We start from the raw sequence: 16,062 nt of genomic DNA on the forward strand, positions 1-16,062 counted from the left end.
GTCAGTGAGCGGCTGCCTCAAGTCTGAGGGTGCCATTCCAAGGGATAGATGGATGGATGCTAGCAGATACTGACTAGTTTATGCAGTTGGTTCTACATACCCTTGTCTCGAAACCTCTGCGCCCCCCTGCGAGTCGTACCATCAAGGGTCACGAGGCATCCGAGGGCGCCTCGAGTCAAATTCAGTCCTAGTTCCCTCTCTAACTAAAATTGGTGTTTCTCAAATGCGCAATACCACTCATGGGGCGTTCTTCAGTGGTGAAGTGATATCGCATCACAGCCACGCGGACGGGCCGTTGCGAGTTGTGGGTATAGCTTCCCTAGCATGGCGTCACTTCTGCAGAAGCGACCTAGATTGAACCATCAAATCTATGAATGACTTGGAGGGAGTTGATCATGAGGTGAGTTGTTTCTGTAGCTGAATTATAGCGATTCGCGGTTGTACTGGGAAAATTGAGAGATGATGAGGAGCTAATCAACGAGAATACTTGACTACCTTAGGTAGGTACCGTACTAAAGTACTCATACAGTATAACAGTAATCGGTGTAACAACACCCCGGTCCCAAGGTATCAACCCAGAATACATCTCACAATTGACTCTCGGAAACACAAAGATAGCCCATCATTTGAATCGGCCGACAAACTTATCACTAGGTACCATTAAAGCTGTATTGGCTGATACTTTCACAATCTTGATTAGGTACAAAGACTCTCGTCATGCCTTCGACAGAAAGTCAATCAGATGCCGCTCAGCGCATGTAGACTGAACGAGCAACCAACTATGAGGACTCTTGGCATCCCGACTACAGCAAGCGATTCATGGAACTTGTTCCCATCAAACCCGGCGATCGCGTTCTAGACCTCGCCTGTGGAACTGGCCTGGAGGCTGTCATTGCAGCAAGACACATCGGCGATGACGGGATTGTCGTTGGTGTCGATATAACTGAAGCGATGCTCTCGGAAGCACGCAAGAAGCTGGATCACGACGAAACATTGGATCGCCGCTTGAGACTTGTACGACACAGCGTCACTGACTTGACTGGTTGCCCAAATGCCGACAGGGGCAGCGTCGATCTCATTCTATGCTAAAACGCCTTTGTTCTGTTCAAAAACCCAAAGGAAGTTGTCGCCCATTGGCGGGAGTATCTCAAGCTAGGCGGCAGAGTTGCGATCGATATCACTCATGAGTATAACCTTCGCTCAGGCCTGCTATTAGAGAAAGTCGCTCGCCGATTGGGCATGCCATTCCCCTCCAACCGAACCTGGATCAAGTCTAAAGAGTCTTTTAGTGAGATACTGGAAAGTTGTGGTTTCGTTGTCGAAAGGGTTGGGACTTTGGAAAAGATTGTTGGACTTGGCTCAACGTATCTCGGTCTTGACAAGGCAGATGAGCAGTTTGACTACGTTGTCAATGGCCCTCTGACTGCCTCAATCGTAACGGAAGAGTTGAGAGTTAAAGGGAGGGAATATTTTAAGGAAGAGTGGCACAATGCTGCAGATGATGGCAAGGTCGAAGTATCTGATATTTTCTACGTCTATATCGCCAGGAAGGTTTGATATGCGAGTGTTTTGAATATTCCCAAATCTATCTCACATTTTTGCCTTAACTTTCTGAGCCTTCCCTCGGATGGATATCCTTGGATGATCACCAGCGAGCTTCAACCCAGTCACTCTCTCCAGCTCATCCACGGCCTCGAATGCACGACCAAGGTTCACCTTTATTGTTCGCAGTCCTTGCCTGCGTGCCTCCTTCAAATTCTCCCCGATGTCATCGAGAAAAATTACTTCCTCTGCCTTGATACCAGCCTCCCAGTTCAAGCTTTTCCCCCGAGCTGAAAGAGCATTGGCTTTCGCGAATTCGTTTACTCGGTCGAGCGCCAGCTTATAAATGGCCGGATCTGGCTTTCGCATTCCAACATGGGCGGAAGAAATGAAGACATCAAATATCTGCCGCACAGGCTCGTCAAAGAAATGGTCCAGGTGGAGTTTATGCCCTGGCGGAAAGATGACGGTATTGCTCAGCGCTGCGAGAATGAATCGCCTATCCTCCTTCAACTTTCTCAATGCTGGGAACATCCATGGGTCAGGGCTGTTAGAAACGGTCATCATCTCGTTGAAAAGCCATTCTGCATCGATTGAGGGAACGGGAGGGGTTTCCTTTGGGAGACTGGGGTTTTTGCTTTGCTCTCGCTCATAGAAGGTTTCCCATCTGACGGTATCATGAAGGTCTTGGCTGAAGCCCCTGAAGAACTCTTCATTCATCTCGATTTCTCCTTTTTCCAAACGATGCCAGAAGCCATTGGGAGCAGTCCTGGATATCGAATAGTTGACCCACCCTGGAGGGATCCCCAGGCTTAATTCATAGTCGAGGATTGCTTGGAAAGGAGAAACGACCTGGAAGAGTTAGTAATCATGTATGTGGGATAGTCGACTACGTTTCTAGAATCGAGGCGCCCAGAGCCTCGAGAAGTAAAGTGCAATCGGCGGTAAACATCACGTCTCGAACCACTTACACAAACACCCCCTATATCGAACAACAGGACTTTGAGCTTGGACTCTGACATGATATCCGGCTTGACAGATGGAAAGGACTAAGCTTGTATGTACGCGACCAGACAATTAATACAAGTCTCTGAAATATGTAAGAACTCAACCTTCCAACTACTAAGGTACTCAACGTATTCTTGCCATCAGAATTCTATCCCAACAACGACTCCACCGAGGCTTGGGGTATCCGAGGAGCCTCGGCAGATCCCCCATCTAGGTTGGCGTCTGGGGGAGATAAGATAAGATAAAAGCCTGCAGACACGTGACCATCCATATCCTCGTCCCCAACCCAGGTCCAAACTGGAGCAAATGAAGCTAAGCGATGTATTAGGGCTATATCCCCCACCATTGAGAATTTACGGCTTATTCCTCTCTCAGCACCAACTCTCCAAACTTCAACACTCAAGTCGTCGTTGAGCAAATACCGTCAAGATGGTAAGTTGAGGCCTATCGCAAGGGAACATCTTGGCCCAAGAATTCCCTTGGTGTTTTTTTACTTTTACGGCAGAAATGCCAATTGCTCTGAAAGAGTCACCGCAAGTTGCTTCGGAAGGAGAAGAGCATCTGAAGCGCAAATTGCTGACTCGGGGATTTTGTGACAGGTCTTCCACAAGTTGGTGAAGAACAGCGCGTACTACAGGTGAGTTCACACTGGGGTTCCTCTTCACCTTGAGAAATTGCTGACACTCTCGTAGCCGCTACCAGACCAAGTACAAGCGCCGCCAGCAGGGCAAGACCGATTACTACGCCCGAAAGCGCCTCATCACCCAGGCCAAGAACAAGTACAATGCTCCCAAGTACCGCCTGGTCGTCCGCTTCACCAACAAGGACATCATTTGCCAGATCGTGACCTCTGAGATCTCTGGCGACAAGGTCTTTGTCTCTGCCTACTCGCACGAGCTCAAGGCCTACGGTATCGAGCACGGTCTCACCAACTGGGCCGCCGCTTACGCTACCGGTCTCCTCATCGCCCGCCGTGCCCTCAAGAAGCTCGGCCTCGACGAGGACTTCACTGGTGTCGAGGAGGCTGACGGTGAGTTCAAGCTCACTGAGGCCGCCGAGACCGATGATGGCGAGCGCCGCCCCTTCAAGGTCTTCCTCGATGTTGGTCTGAAGCGAACCTCCACTGGTGCCCGTGTCTTCGGTGCCATGAAGGGCGCCTCTGACGGTGGTATCCTTGTCCCTCACTCCGAGAAGCGATTCCCCGGTTACGACATGGAGACCAAGGAGCTCGATGCCGACACCCTCCGAAACTACATCTTCGGTGGCCATGTTGCTGAGTACATGGAGACCCTCGCCGACGACGATGAGGAGCGTTTCCGCAGTCAGTTCCAGAAGTACGTCGACGATGACGTCGAGGCTGAGGGTCTTGAGGACCTCTACACTGAGGCCCACGCCGCCATCCGTGAGGACCCCTTCAAAAAGGCCGAGAGTGATGCTCCCAAGAAGACCAAGGAGGAGTGGAAGGAGATCTCCAAGAAGTACAAGACCAAGAAGCTCACCAAGGAGGAGAAGGAGCAGCGCGTACAGGAGCGTATCCAGGAGCTTCTCCAGCAGGAGTAAAAAGTTGCTTTATATCATCAGGTCACGGGCATTTGAGGATTGTTAACCTTTGCATTGGGTTTGGAGTTCCGAGGAATGGAAAGGCAAGGTCCGTAACCAGGATCACATGAATGAATTACCAAAAAGATACCTTCCAGCCAAATTCCATAGTTGTGGTGAACGGGCATCTCATTACTCCAACTGTCTAATGCTTGCCATGCGTAGTCGTTGTGTTTTATGTGTGCGCGTGCGTGCAGAAATGAAGAACCCTTAGTCTACCCTTGGCGGGTCTAGCTGCAGGATTAGTGCGAGTCTTATTTTCAGGGCTGAATCTTGGCCATGAACCTCAGCACCACGATCCAGTTGAGATGGCTCTTGCGGTTGTACGACATAGTCTGCACTTGTCATGGCTGTCATCATTTGGCGTTGTTGCGTATCACTGGCCGCCGTTGGGAGAAATGATAACCGAAGAAGGAAATGGAACCCATCCGACTCTCGTTTAATAGGTAATCTTGTAAAGTTCCGAAGTTAATGTCTAATAGAGTTGATACCGGCACCGTTGGCCGTATTAGGTTGCTTTTGGATATCTCGGATTTTCTATATGTACAATAGGTATCGCACTTATTTTGGTATACGGAATTTGATTCTGAATAAAATCAGACTGACCTGACCGGCTGCTCGATTGCTCGGAAAAGAGCCCATTTCAGAGACGCCTGTTCGGAAATGGTCATGATGCGGGTTCAATGGAGTAAACAAGACCCTGATGAATGCTAGTTAGTCCTGGCCATGCCGGTTGAGAATCAATAACAGCAGACTGAGCAGTATTTCGAGAGAATCGCAAATTGGGGGCCCGCCTTTCACTCTCGGAGAAGGTCATGATTCCGCGGCCGAGAGCATCATTCAGTCTATACCCGTCTGTGCGATTAGTGACGATTTTGGTCAATGTGGCGCGTGCTCACTGCTCAGTGTGTGAGAAGGGGCCGAACGTAACGTTATAGAAACTCCCGCCGCAGTTGGACCCGGTGGGTTCTTCAACTGATGCAATCGAGGGAAATGAAGATCGGATATACCCTACGATGCCAACCCTGCACTGCTGTACACCAAATGCCTGGAGACGGATGCCGCATGTGAGGAAATGGGAGACTGCTTTGCATGATGTCCAAACTCCAAAGGGTTCGGTAAAAAAAACTTCGGCACAGGCCAGGGCATAAGTCGGCATCTCTGGATACAATTTCTTTGCTTGTCCCCATTTTCCCTCCCCTTGATATTGCCCATTTCGTAACGCCCTTGGAAAATGTTGTGCAACCGAGAACTCTAATGACATGGTCTGCCAAGTAATGGAGGGCCTAGGACACACTGCAGAAGACTCGAACCTCAGGGCATAATGGAACCTTACCGACCTGACTAAGGTACATAGTAGTGGAGGCATTCAAATATGACGCCGGATTTTCGGACTCTGGTCTCTGGAACAAAGCTCATCATAACCAATTCTGGTAACGCCTGTCACAAGAATTGAGTGGTTGTGAGCGAGGGGTGACGTCTTTTGTTTGCTCTTTTGCTCATGATGGGCTGAGCCGAAAGTTGCATGCAGTGAACAAGGGTTTATGTTGACCTCGTGCAACGACTTATCATGAATCAATGCAATCATGATCCCGCTGAGGATTTATACAGCACCGTAACACAGTTGGCTGGCGGGCTCAGAGCCCGCTTACAGTCACATGAATCCGATCCAATCCCTACATCATTGAAGTAACCGCGCGCTGCACTGACGTCCATTTTGATACTAAACTTCCGTGCCCGGGTTAGAGGGCCCCGATACGACCGGGGGTACCTACGGTCGGCTCGGTACATGCGGGCGGGTAAGGGAATGAGAGGCAAGGTACTTGTAAAAGAACGTGTACCGATACAAAACAAATTACCTTGCCCTTAATATTAACTACTTACATACGGTTGCTTCCTGGGCTGTCTGGGGCTGTTGAACTCAATGCCTCCTTTATTACCCGTAGCAAGGCGTGGCGACGAGGCCATGTTCATCTTATTGTATCACTGAGTGAGACTCGAGATTCAGCTCGAGACAGAGCGCGCTATTCAGCGTCATTTGTATCACAGGACCTCCATGTAAGGTAAGTATTGTGGGCATTATAAATTTCGTCGGACCCTGAACTGCAAGTGACTTGGCTGCCATCCGTATGTACCTAGGCGAGAGAGGTAAGGTAGTCTTGATCAGCAAACAGGGTTCGGGCTTTTGCCTCTTGGTCAGCAGCATAATAAGACAAACTCAGATGAAATGCCGTTTGCCTCACCGACCACCGTCGCCTTGTATGTATGTATTGTTGCAAACAACTTATAGATGCCTCCTAAGAGAATAATTAATGTACCTCATGCTGTTGTGCTGGACTGTGCTGCGCTGCCCGTGCCTTATTTCAACTGCTCGTGACAAACCCCTACCCCGCTATTGGACTGGATGTTGTCATAACTAACTGCCCCCGACATTTCCACTTTGTACCTATGGAGATACAACACAACATATTCATCACTTGCTCGATCTCCTCTTTCATCCTCCGTCGTCATTGCTCCAACTCACAGGTCGAGACCACCATACCTTAGTGCTATGAGTCCAGACCAAGCCAACCTTACCTAGTAGGTACCCCTCGGATGTCCACATAAAGTACCTGTACTTTGCGAACCGCTAACGGTGCTCTACTGTCTGTATTTGAGTACTAACTAACCTTAGTCTAAGGTAGCTCATGACTATACCTCATTCAGCCCGTCTCCAGGATTCGCTAGCCATCCACACCTTACCTTTACTCTGGGCTAGAGCCATCGATGGCATCCATCCCAACACTACCACCTCACTAATCATTATCTCTCTGGTCGAATCTCTCCTCTTTCATTACTCATTACTCATTCACCCTTCACCTCCTCCAGTTCGGCGCCAGCTTTAATAAACACTGTCAATACTTGTATAAGTTCTTATCATCATTATATCGTTCACATCTTAGACAGCCGTCTCGGCTACCCTCCCACTATGGAGCAGGTTCATGGCGTTGATGTCAGCTGGATGACCCATGGTGCTTCCAAAGGCATGTTTCCCAGTCGCCACTCGCCCAAACCCCAAAACGCGCATCGCGTCTTTCGTTCCGGCGCTTCAGACCAAGACCCAGAGTTAACATGGTAAACAGATAAAGCAGCCAGGAATTCACCGCCCACCAAAACTCCCTCAGCAGCTCTTCCAAGACAGATCCCTGGCGCAAACTCGAGACCGAAGTCGCCGGCTTCGGCCCCCACAGACAACGCCTCCGTAGACTCCAATGGCCAGTCCACGACTCCAAATGGCTCTTCAGCTACAAAACGAATTTCGCGCTCCAATTCTATAGATAAACAGACTTTTCCTGGCACATCGCCTCACCGTCGCAATTCATGGTTCTCCAATATCTCTGCCAAATTCTCTTCCTCTAATACGCCGCCGGCTGGTCCTCCTTCGCCAGCTCCCATACCAGAATCGTCGCCAGCGCCCCCGTCAGATCCCGTTCCTCCCAAGTTGCCACATACAAAGAACGCCGTGCTCCCCCATGCTGCGAAACCCGAAGGCGATGGCCCTTATATACCAGCTCCGCCCAGGAGTGGGCAGCCCGGCTTTTTGGGCATGTTCCGGCGCCTGTCTTCTTCTAGCAATGGGGCTCTTTCACAAAGCGGAAAACTTGGCCATGGCCTTGTCGACAGGGTGGTTCTGAATGTCGACCAAAGTCGGGAAAGATGCCCTATATCGGAGCTCTCTTGTGCCAAACTTAGAAGAGTCGCATTCTGTGTGGATATTGAGATTGCGCCCCAGCCGAAATATGCTGACCACGATTCTTCATTACCTAAAACGACCGATAAGACTCAGAAAAAGAAGTTGACCGAGAAGGGTGAGGGCGAGGCCCTGAAGAACCCAAAGGCTGTGGAAGAGCAGAAGGAAACCAACGGAGAAGTCAAGACTACAGGAGAAACATTACCAAAGGAACCCGAGAAGGAAGGGACTGAAGCGCCTCAACAAGTCAGTGAAGTGGCCAATGGCAGTCCAACTCCTGTGTTGGAGAAAAAAGAGGAAAACACCAAGAAGAAGGAAAAGAAGAAGAAGAGCGAGGAAGAGCGAAAGGCCAGAAAAGAGAAGAAGCGAAAATTGGCCGAAGCCAACGGATCCATTCCCATGGAGATACATTATGATAGCAGTGATGACTCGGCCAAATCAAAAACGCCGCCCAATGGTCCCGAGACCAACAAGCCTCAGACGGCACCTACCACGAACCCTGTGCGAGTGTACCGAAGATGCTGCCAGCTTCGCGAAACGCCAATCCTGAAAAAGATCACTGAGCAACTCACCGACACGGCCAACTTCAATGCCTCGACTGGCACGGTCAACAAACTTGATCTAACAGATTATTGGCTCCAATTACCAGATCTCATCACTCTCGGAGACTACCTTGCAATCGTCCCTGTGAGGGAAATACTGTTAGAGAATAGCGGGCTTGGTGACGAAGGTCTACGAGTTATCCTAGCCGGTCTGCTGGCAGCCAAGAGACCAGCTGTGAGGCGGCGGAAACCTAAGCACGATGATGAGGACCAAGGCGGCGTAGTAGAGCGGCTTGTCCTTAAGAACAATAAGATAGGTCCTGATGGATGGAAGTATCTCTCGCTTTTCATCTATTTATGCCGATCGCTTAAATTCCTCGATGTCTCTTACATTCAATTCCCGCGCCAGCCTCAATCACAGCAGAACGGTTCACTCAACAATGGAGTTCATATACCCCGAAGCATCTCGAGCATCTTCTCCGCTGCTTTGGGAGAGCGGCTGGGGGGATCAACGCTCGAATTGGTCAACATTGGCCAGACGGGTTTGACGATGGGGCAGCTTGGAACAATCGTCGACGGCCTGATTCAATGTGGCGTGAAACGACTCGGTTTGTCGCACAACCAGATCGATGCAGAAGGCATGAAGCATGTTGTCAAGTTCCTTACAGAGGGCCACTGCGAAGGTCTCGACTTGGGCGGCAATGATCTCAGCCAGCACACTGAAGCCTTGGCAACAGCCATCGAGAATGATACAACGCTCTGGGGACTCGGCATGGCCGATTGTAACTTGACGCCTTCGGCACTCTGCAAGATCTTACCTGTAATGGTCAAGCTACCGAATTTGCGATTCTTTGATTTGTCCCAGAACCCAGCATTGTTCCAGTCTACCCCCAGCGCTGTTGGTCTGCTCAGGAGGTATGTATTTGATAAACCTCAGCTCGACTCAAGGATACTAACTGTAAATAGATATCTTCCCAAGATGAAGGTATTGAAACGTATGCATCTAGAAGATGCTGCAATGACTCCAGAACAAGCGATAGCAATAGTGGAAGTGCTCCCTGAGGTTAAAACGCTGGCACATATCAATATCACCAACAACGCCGAGATTGTCAAGCTTGCCGATGCAAGCACAGAAGAAGCGCAAGAAGAAGCTTGCGCTCTTTATGCGTCTCTACTTGCCGCGGCTCGTGTGTCAAAGAGTCTCATTTGTGTGGATATCGAGGTTCCTAGTGAACATGCGGGGGAGATCGTCAAGGCCATGGCTAAGCAAGTCGTTGCCTACTGCCTTCGTAACATGGAACGACTTCCCGATACTGACGTAGGTGCGGTTTTGGCATCGACGCTTGCCGAGAACAACCTAGAGGCTGGCGAGAATAAGTTGCCACCTTATCCTGATGTTCTCGCACATCTCGTTGGACACGACGTCCTTGACCAAGACGAAAGCGACGACGATAACGGTTCAGCCCCTGATGAGGACTATGTTATCGGAGGTACTGGTGTGGTCAAGGCGCTTGCTTGTTGCCTGAAGAATCGTGGTGATGAGTCACGGAGACAATCAGGCGAATTTATTCGTGATATTGAGAACGGAGCATCAAACCCTGCGGTCAACTTGTCCACAGGTGGAAAGGCCAAGGACATGTCAAAGCACCTATTGATGGGCGCACGCAAGATCCGCCAACGTCTCCAGCCGGCGCTCATCAAAGCAAGGGCAAATCCTGATGATGATCACAACCTCCGCAGGCTAACTTTCCTCGACGACACTTTGCAAGGAATTATCAAACGGTTCGAGGACGAGTACCCGGATACCCGCGAGGATCCTGCATTGCAAAGGCGCCCCCGTGCAGGGACGAAGGGCAGCGAAGAGTCGCCAACCACATTGCCACTCGAGGATTCTGCGTTGGCTTTGTCGGACAATGAGGATGAAGGCGAAATTACCGGAGGCAAGCCACTGTCGAGGTCCAACTCCATGGCCAAAATACTGGTTGAGGAAGAAGGCCGAATTCTCCGCGCTGGCCATCGCTTTCGTGCCGGTCTCATTAAGGAGGAGCAGATTGACCTCCTCAGCACAATCGATGATATCGGATCGGATCCTAAACACGTCAGGATGCTTGTTGAACTGGCTGAGGACCTCGGTGGAGAAATCTGGCAATTAGTCAAGGAGAAGGGTCCCGTGAGGGCATTCAAGGAGGATCGAGATGTTGCTTTCAAGTGCATGGAGGCGAGCGATCCAGAGCACTGGGCTCGATTCGCTGAGGCGCAGTACAAGTCTCGCGCGAACATTAGCATTCCATCAGCAGCAAAGCAGGGCGAGGTGGTGGACGAGAGCGCGGTTGCTGATTGATGTAGTGAGCTGCAAGAAAGATGTCGATATGATGCCTGTGTAAACAAGCCTCTGCTAGGAGAAGATGTGGTCATGGCAGATTGATCATGGCCTGTGCATCATCATGAGTAGGTGGAGAGAAGGATGTGGATTGGCGTGGCATGCTATGCTATGCGCATAGAAGTCAGGGCGCTCTTTAACGACTGACTTTTCCCTTTCGTTCTATTTTGCTTTGAGCGGGGAGTTATGAATAGGTTCTCTTCCAAGAGAGAAGTGGCTATACTATACTATCAATGCGCGAACGGGATCAAAAACATGCGTGCATAGCCTTGGGGAATTGAGTGAATAATACATAGAGCGTCGCGAACAGAAGTCGATTTCTGTTAAATGAGGGGCGTTGGAGAGTGTGATGCATACTACTTCGTATTATATGTAATGAGGTTTCCATCGAGAATAACAGACCCTGGATTTGTTCTGGGGAACAATGTTTAACCTGATCCTCAGTGGATATTCACCATGTAACCTTGAGCAAGTACCGAGTAGTGCATGATGTGCAGTGCAGCTCTAGACCTATGTATATCTAGACGATGCGTTGTGGCCGGGATGAGCACGGGGGCTGATGCCAGCTTATCAATCGATTAATTAATTAATTAATTCTCGTTTGACGCCAGAGACGACGGGAAGAAAGGCAACAAGTTCTAGCTCACCCGCTGTTTCGTTTTGGTCAAAACCGTAGGTGAGATTCGGTTGGTCCGCGACTTGGAGTCCTTAATTCGGCCTGCAACGTGAGCTATTCTGCTTTGGGCAGCATGAAACGCGAACCATGCCTTATGGGGCGACAGGGGTAGCACAACCTCTTGCATCTCTAACGTCTCGAGCTTCAGCTTTCAGTTAATATTTCACTCTTGTCAACCTCTGTGCGCGTTTCTTTCTTTTTAGTCGTTTCACCGGGTGCCATGCAAGCTATTATATTCGCACACAAGTCTCTCGAGTCCGCTTTCATTCCCGTCTTGGATGCACAGCCTCATGTCGAGGCTTCTTTCAGGGTAGTATCTGACAGGAGGATGTGGGAGGAGGATGAGGAGGAATCATGATGATGCGCTCACTGATCAGGCCGTCATGATGCTAAATCAAGAAACCTCGCATTAGGCCTAGACTGCATTAAAGTCTAAATCATGTGGTTGAAGTTGCAGTTTTGCAGTCATCGCCTTCGTCATTGGGCTGTGAGATCTACGTTTCGTCTGTCTTAATACAGGAGTTATATGTGCAACATGGTTGCTGAGCTGGCAATGCGAGGACAGCAAACCACAAACAGATTCGATCGCTTCTTTGCTAGCTACCCACCCATCAAGAGCTCTCAGCCGCTCTCTCCTCGCTGCTATCGTTGTTATCGTCCGTCCGGGGTGGCGCAACGAAACGACCCAGCATATCGATGCGTCGGTTGATGCTCATTCCATTTCCTGGGCTCCTGGCCGTGGGCCTGGTAATCATAACTGATGTCGAAACAGAAGCACGACCCTCATATGCAGGTTACCCGTTCTCATCAGGCTGGGTTGATTGGCTTCCACCCGTCCATCTAATTCATGCAAATGCTTGCAAGGCCCATGCTGGGGTCCCATGCGGGATCCTTGTACAGCCTAGGATCCCTCGACCACTTCTCTGGTTACGAGATCTTGAGCGTGTCTCTCGTCTCTTTTGGTCCAACGACTTCCTGGCCTTCTCTCCCCTCTTCTTTCTCTTCTATTCTACGGACCTTCTTTTCATTCGTTACGGTCTGTCGACTGTTGGTTATTCGTTCGTTTCTTACACTCATTTACCCTTCTGTTTAGTCTGTCGTTTCCTTGCCATATTTGCTATCCTTGAGGCGAGCTGCGCTCATCATCGTAGTCTTTCCACCCTTTTTGACCATACAGCATCATCTTCACCTCAGATGTCACCCAATGATCATCACAACTTCACACTTTGACTGTTGACCAACGAGTGTCGTACATAACTGATCTCCCTTGGCTTACATCTTCGAATCGACTTCGCCACATTGTGTGACAGCCTCTGAACAAATCAAACCTCAAACCTCCGTCATCTCATAAACCATCTCACATATACGATGGAGGGGCCTCCTTCTACCCGGTCATTTAGACCATGGGTGTGGGAGAAGCCTGGCTCAGTCATGAACTTTGAAAACTTCGAAAGGTATTCAAACAACAGAAGTAATGTCTGACTACGGCATCCAACTAATCCGAGATAGTATCTCAGAAGAGCCTGGCTCCGCGTCAACTACACGACCCCCGACTAGTCGGACTCGAGGCTTCACCACTTCTTCAGGGCGGCAGACCGTTAGATGGCCCTTTCACAGCTTCAGCAACTCACGATCTTCTATTCCCAATTACCCTCGCAGACCGTCCAACTCTCGCTCTATCCCACACAGTTCGGGCTCTTTTCCTCGCCGTGCTGCCGGCAGCATAAGTCGTTCTGTCTCTAGCGTTCTTGGTAGCGACATCATCCCTGACTATGTAGTCAACTTCATGCGCGGCGAGACGCCGGAGACTCTCGCTCGAAGACACCGCATCCCAGATAGTCCTGAGCCTGGACAATTTCAACGCCCACGGGAATCTCAACTCGACTTTATTCACTCAGCCTCGAGTACACCCGACAACTCGAGGCCGGGTACTCCGAGGGCTGAACGGGAGAAGATGCTCGTGGAGGAACGACCGCAGCCTACCCGATCACTTATGACGGGATGGAGAGCTGGTGTTGCAGCCAACATGTTCCTGGCTTTCCTGATTCTCGTGGCTTCTGTGGCTTGTCTCGCTCTCGCCTCGGCCCAGGGGCACATGTCAACATGGGAGTCGTTGTTAATGGAGGGTAATTCGACTACCGTTGAAGGTATTGCTAGAGGGATCTTGGCGGCCGTGAATGTGTTTGCCATCATTCTCCTCGCTGGGGCCAACTATGTCGTTCAAATCCTCAACAGCCCGACTCGTGCTGAGGTAGACAACGCCCACTCAACTTTTAAGTGGCTCGACATCGGTATCCCATCTGTACGAAATATGTCACTCATCTCTTCGACTAGGGCAACACTGTCAGGTATCATGATGGTGTTTGCCCTCCTTTCCCAAGTAATGTATGCGACCAAAAATCTGACGACGTATTGTCACTGACAAATTGAAGATATAATTCCATAATTATTACTACCGAACACGCAGAGGAATCTAAATCGTCGCTTAATGTTAACGGCCCTCTCCTCGCCGCTATTACGCTAATAAATGTTGTTCTCATCCTCACTTATGCCATTGCTGTCGCATTAGCACTCACCAGACAAGTTTTCAGCCCACTCGTCACGCTTGGTGATGCTCTGAGCTCGTTCCTCGCCGATCCCGATATCAGCACTCAGGATTCATGTCTCATTACCAAGGAAGAGATCAAGAAGGGATTATGGGGAGACCGAGAGGGCAAGTACTGGTATGCCAAGACAAGCCGCTGGGTTAATGTTCCCTCATTCAACCGATGGGCTATTTGGTTCATGACATGGATCATGCCTGTGGGGTTGGCAGCTGCGGCTCTGGCGCTATGGGCTGTGGAGGAACCCAAGGAGGCCTTCACTAGGTTCGGCAAGGCGGCAGTGGTATATGAGCTGCCCGTGGGAACTTCAAGGTCTGGTATGGCCGTTGTGGCTGCGTTGCCCCAGCTCCTTTTGGGTCTGCTGTATCTTTCCAGTAATGCGCTGCTTACCTTGTTTTACCTGTCTCATGAGCTCTCGCAGTTTACATCGGACCTGCTTCCTTTGCGCGTGTCTTCAGGACAGCCACTCGGTTCACAGACAACTTCACTGTATCTCACCTTGCCTCGACCCGTATCCTGGATACTCTTTTTTCTTGTTACCGCGATGGCATTTCTCCTCAGTCAGGGCATTCTTCTCGTGTCCGTGGACGGCATTAAGGGAACTACAACGGGAATTGGCTTCAGCCCCCTACCGCTACTTATCCTCCTCGTTCTACTCGCTTTACTCGGTCTCGGCATTGCTGGTCTCGCATTCCGGCAGGTGGATCCCCGTGGTTCCGTTGAAGGGGGAGAACCGGCCGGTAACCCACTCGCTTTAGTGGGCGGAACGTGTTCGGCGGTTCTGACCGCACGATGCCACCGGGTACCGCGAGAAGGCGGCGTTGAAACACTCGAGGTTCGTTGGGGCGTGGTGCGAGAAGGAGTAGGAATGAATGCAGGACATGCGACCTTTTCTGGAAGACCAGTGGGGGACATCATGGTTGGTAGAGCTTACTCCTGAGGAGATGAATTTATACTATCCAACTGATTGTCTTGGGCAACGATTGCATTCTTTATAGCGGGTCTGATTATTCTTGGGATGCTGATGGTGTTCTGTGATAAGAGCGAGGCTCATAGTGTAGGCACGGATGATACACCTGGCGTCTATTGGGAGAGGGTTTCATGTGAAAAGTTCGAGTGGTTAAAAGAGTCGAATTTCTGTAGGTAATTTTTGTCCAAGGTTGAGATAAAACGGCTATCAAATTGAATCCACCATGTGCATGTCGTATGTATTCTAGCCATTAGAAACGATCGACAGGGGTGAGAATGAGAAGAGAATGCCCAACAAAAGAGATCAGGGCACACCTGTTGGTCCAGATATCTTACATATGTTATGAAACGGCTTGTTGGGTATGAGTGGACAGATTGAGAGTTGGGACATATGATCAGCAACTAAGATAATCAAAGATGGGAGGAACATGGGCTAACGTTCGCGGCCAAAAACGAACACGAAACGGATCACTCAGAAGAGTCAAAGTTAAAATGAGGAATAAACAAGGCGAATGGTGTCAGCAACAGACGATTCGGGCCCTCCCCCACGTTATACACTTCTGTCAAGTGTCAACAGTTGGTGATGATTGGGGCTTCAGAACGAAGAATTATCGTAGGAATAAGACAAGGGCAAGGAGGGAACGAGTCGGCAAAGAACCAAATTCTCTATATCCATCTTTCACGGAATTCAAGATAATAAGAAAGGTTGGTAGAAAGGAACCCCTTTGTTCTCGACCTTGTTGGATAAACGAAGCGAGGTACTCTGTAGAAGATCTAGAAGCCGACTTGGAAGACACAGACTTTGGTTGGTCAGACAGTGGTAATCTCTCTGAGCCACAGGTGGCCCAAGCCATGGAAGGTCATACGATTCACTGCCACATCAGCCCAAAAGTCGGGCGTTTCTGACAATTAGCGAGGTTATGATTGGTCAGCTGTCTCTTTCCCTTCCCATTCGGGATCTCCTGCCTGCCCAGTCTCGGTTCGGAAGCAGTGTCACTGTTTACCTTGTGTGG

General features: G+C 50.0%; 5 protein-coding genes across 9 annotated transcripts; 4 read left to right on the forward strand and 1 right to left on the reverse strand.

The window, feature by feature from the left end:
* Positions 1-220: 220 nt before the first annotated feature.
* Positions 221-2,654, forward strand: FVEG_15124 (hypothetical protein). 3 transcript variants are annotated; one of them, XM_018904228.1, is made up of 2 exons: positions 221-400; positions 501-2,654. In XM_018904228.1, the coding sequence occupies exon 2, from the start codon at positions 1,240-1,242 to the stop codon at positions 1,555-1,557; it is 318 nt and encodes a 105-aa protein (XP_018746458.1). In that variant the 5' UTR covers positions 221-400; positions 501-1,239; the 3' UTR covers positions 1,558-2,654. The 3 variants fall into 3 exon arrangements, with proteins under 3 accessions (XP_018746458.1, XP_018746459.1, XP_018746460.1); XM_018904229.1 differs by having other exon boundaries at positions 229-567; positions 701-2,654; XM_018904230.1 differs by having other exon boundaries at positions 229-400; positions 701-2,654.
* FVEG_02732 (microsomal epoxide hydrolase) lies at positions 1,501-2,715 on the reverse strand. The gene is made up of 2 exons (XM_018890178.1): positions 2,514-2,715; positions 1,501-2,394 (listed from the first exon to the last, which is right to left on the reverse strand). The coding sequence occupies exons 1-2, from the start codon at positions 2,562-2,564 to the stop codon at positions 1,591-1,593; spliced, it is 855 nt and encodes a 284-aa protein (XP_018746457.1). The 5' UTR covers positions 2,565-2,715; the 3' UTR covers positions 1,501-1,590.
* A 160-nt stretch (positions 2,716-2,875) lies between these two features.
* On the forward strand, positions 2,876-4,853 carry FVEG_02731 (60S ribosomal protein L5). The gene is made up of 3 exons (XM_018890177.1): positions 2,876-2,982; positions 3,150-3,187; positions 3,243-4,853. Exons 1-3 carry the CDS (start codon positions 2,980-2,982, stop codon positions 4,108-4,110), a joined length of 909 nt encoding a protein of 302 aa, XP_018746456.1. The 5' UTR covers positions 2,876-2,979; the 3' UTR covers positions 4,111-4,853.
* Positions 4,854-6,617: 1,764 nt separating this feature from the next.
* Positions 6,618-11,239, forward strand: FVEG_02730 (hypothetical protein). 3 transcript variants are annotated; one of them, XM_018890174.1, is made up of 4 exons: positions 6,618-6,729; positions 6,824-7,172; positions 7,272-9,336; positions 9,388-11,239. In XM_018890174.1, exons 2-4 carry the CDS (start codon positions 7,118-7,120, stop codon positions 10,760-10,762), a joined length of 3,495 nt encoding a protein of 1,164 aa, XP_018746453.1. In that variant the 5' UTR covers positions 6,618-6,729; positions 6,824-7,117; the 3' UTR covers positions 10,763-11,239. The 3 variants fall into 3 exon arrangements, with proteins under 3 accessions (XP_018746453.1, XP_018746454.1, XP_018746455.1); XM_018890175.1 differs by having other exon boundaries at positions 6,830-7,172; XM_018890176.1 differs by lacking the exon at positions 6,618-6,729 and having other exon boundaries at positions 6,949-7,172; positions 7,278-9,336; positions 9,388-11,193.
* A 977-nt stretch (positions 11,240-12,216) lies between these two features.
* FVEG_02729 (hypothetical protein) lies at positions 12,217-15,888 on the forward strand. The gene is made up of 3 exons (XM_018890173.1): positions 12,217-12,931; positions 12,987-13,862; positions 13,910-15,888. The coding sequence occupies exons 1-3, from the start codon at positions 12,846-12,848 to the stop codon at positions 15,018-15,020; spliced, it is 2,073 nt and encodes a 690-aa protein (XP_018746452.1). The 5' UTR covers positions 12,217-12,845; the 3' UTR covers positions 15,021-15,888.
* Positions 15,889-16,062: the final 174 nt, after the last annotated feature.

The sequence above is a fragment of the Fusarium verticillioides genome, chromosome 5 (genome assembly GCF_000149555.1).
Source record: "Fusarium verticillioides 7600 chromosome 5, whole genome shotgun sequence".
Classification (NCBI taxonomy): Eukaryota; Fungi; Ascomycota; class Sordariomycetes; order Hypocreales; family Nectriaceae; genus Fusarium; species Fusarium verticillioides.

Coding starts and splice junctions, on each gene's coding strand:
- FVEG_02729 (XM_018890173.1), top strand. CDS start 12,846: ATGGAGGGGCCTCCTTCTACCCGGTCATTTAGACCATGGGTGTGGGAG. Junction 12,932..12,986: donor AACTTTGAAAACTTCGAAAG/GTATTCAAACAA, acceptor AATCCGAGATAG/TATCTCAGAAGAGCCTGGCT. Junction 13,863..13,909: donor GCCCTCCTTTCCCAAGTAAT/GTATGCGACCAA, acceptor GACAAATTGAAG/ATATAATTCCATAATTATTA.
- FVEG_15124 (XM_018904228.1), top strand. CDS start 1,240: ATGCCATTCCCCTCCAACCGAACCTGGATCAAGTCTAAAGAGTCTTTT.
- FVEG_02731 (XM_018890177.1), top strand. Junction 3,188..3,242: donor AAGAACAGCGCGTACTACAG/GTGAGTTCACAC, acceptor ACACTCTCGTAG/CCGCTACCAGACCAAGTACA.
- FVEG_02732 (XM_018890178.1), bottom strand. CDS start 2,564: ATGTCAGAGTCCAAGCTCAAAGTCCTGTTGTTCGATATAGGGGGTGTT. Junction 2,395..2,513: donor TCGATATAGGGGGTGTTTGT/GTAAGTGGTTCG, acceptor TAACTCTTCCAG/GTCGTTTCTCCTTTCCAAGC.
- FVEG_02730 (XM_018890174.1), top strand. CDS start 7,118: ATGGAGCAGGTTCATGGCGTTGATGTCAGCTGGATGACCCATGGTGCT. Junction 7,173..7,271: donor GACCCATGGTGCTTCCAAAG/GCATGTTTCCCA, acceptor CATGGTAAACAG/ATAAAGCAGCCAGGAATTCA. Junction 9,337..9,387: donor GCTGTTGGTCTGCTCAGGAG/GTATGTATTTGA, acceptor AACTGTAAATAG/ATATCTTCCCAAGATGAAGG.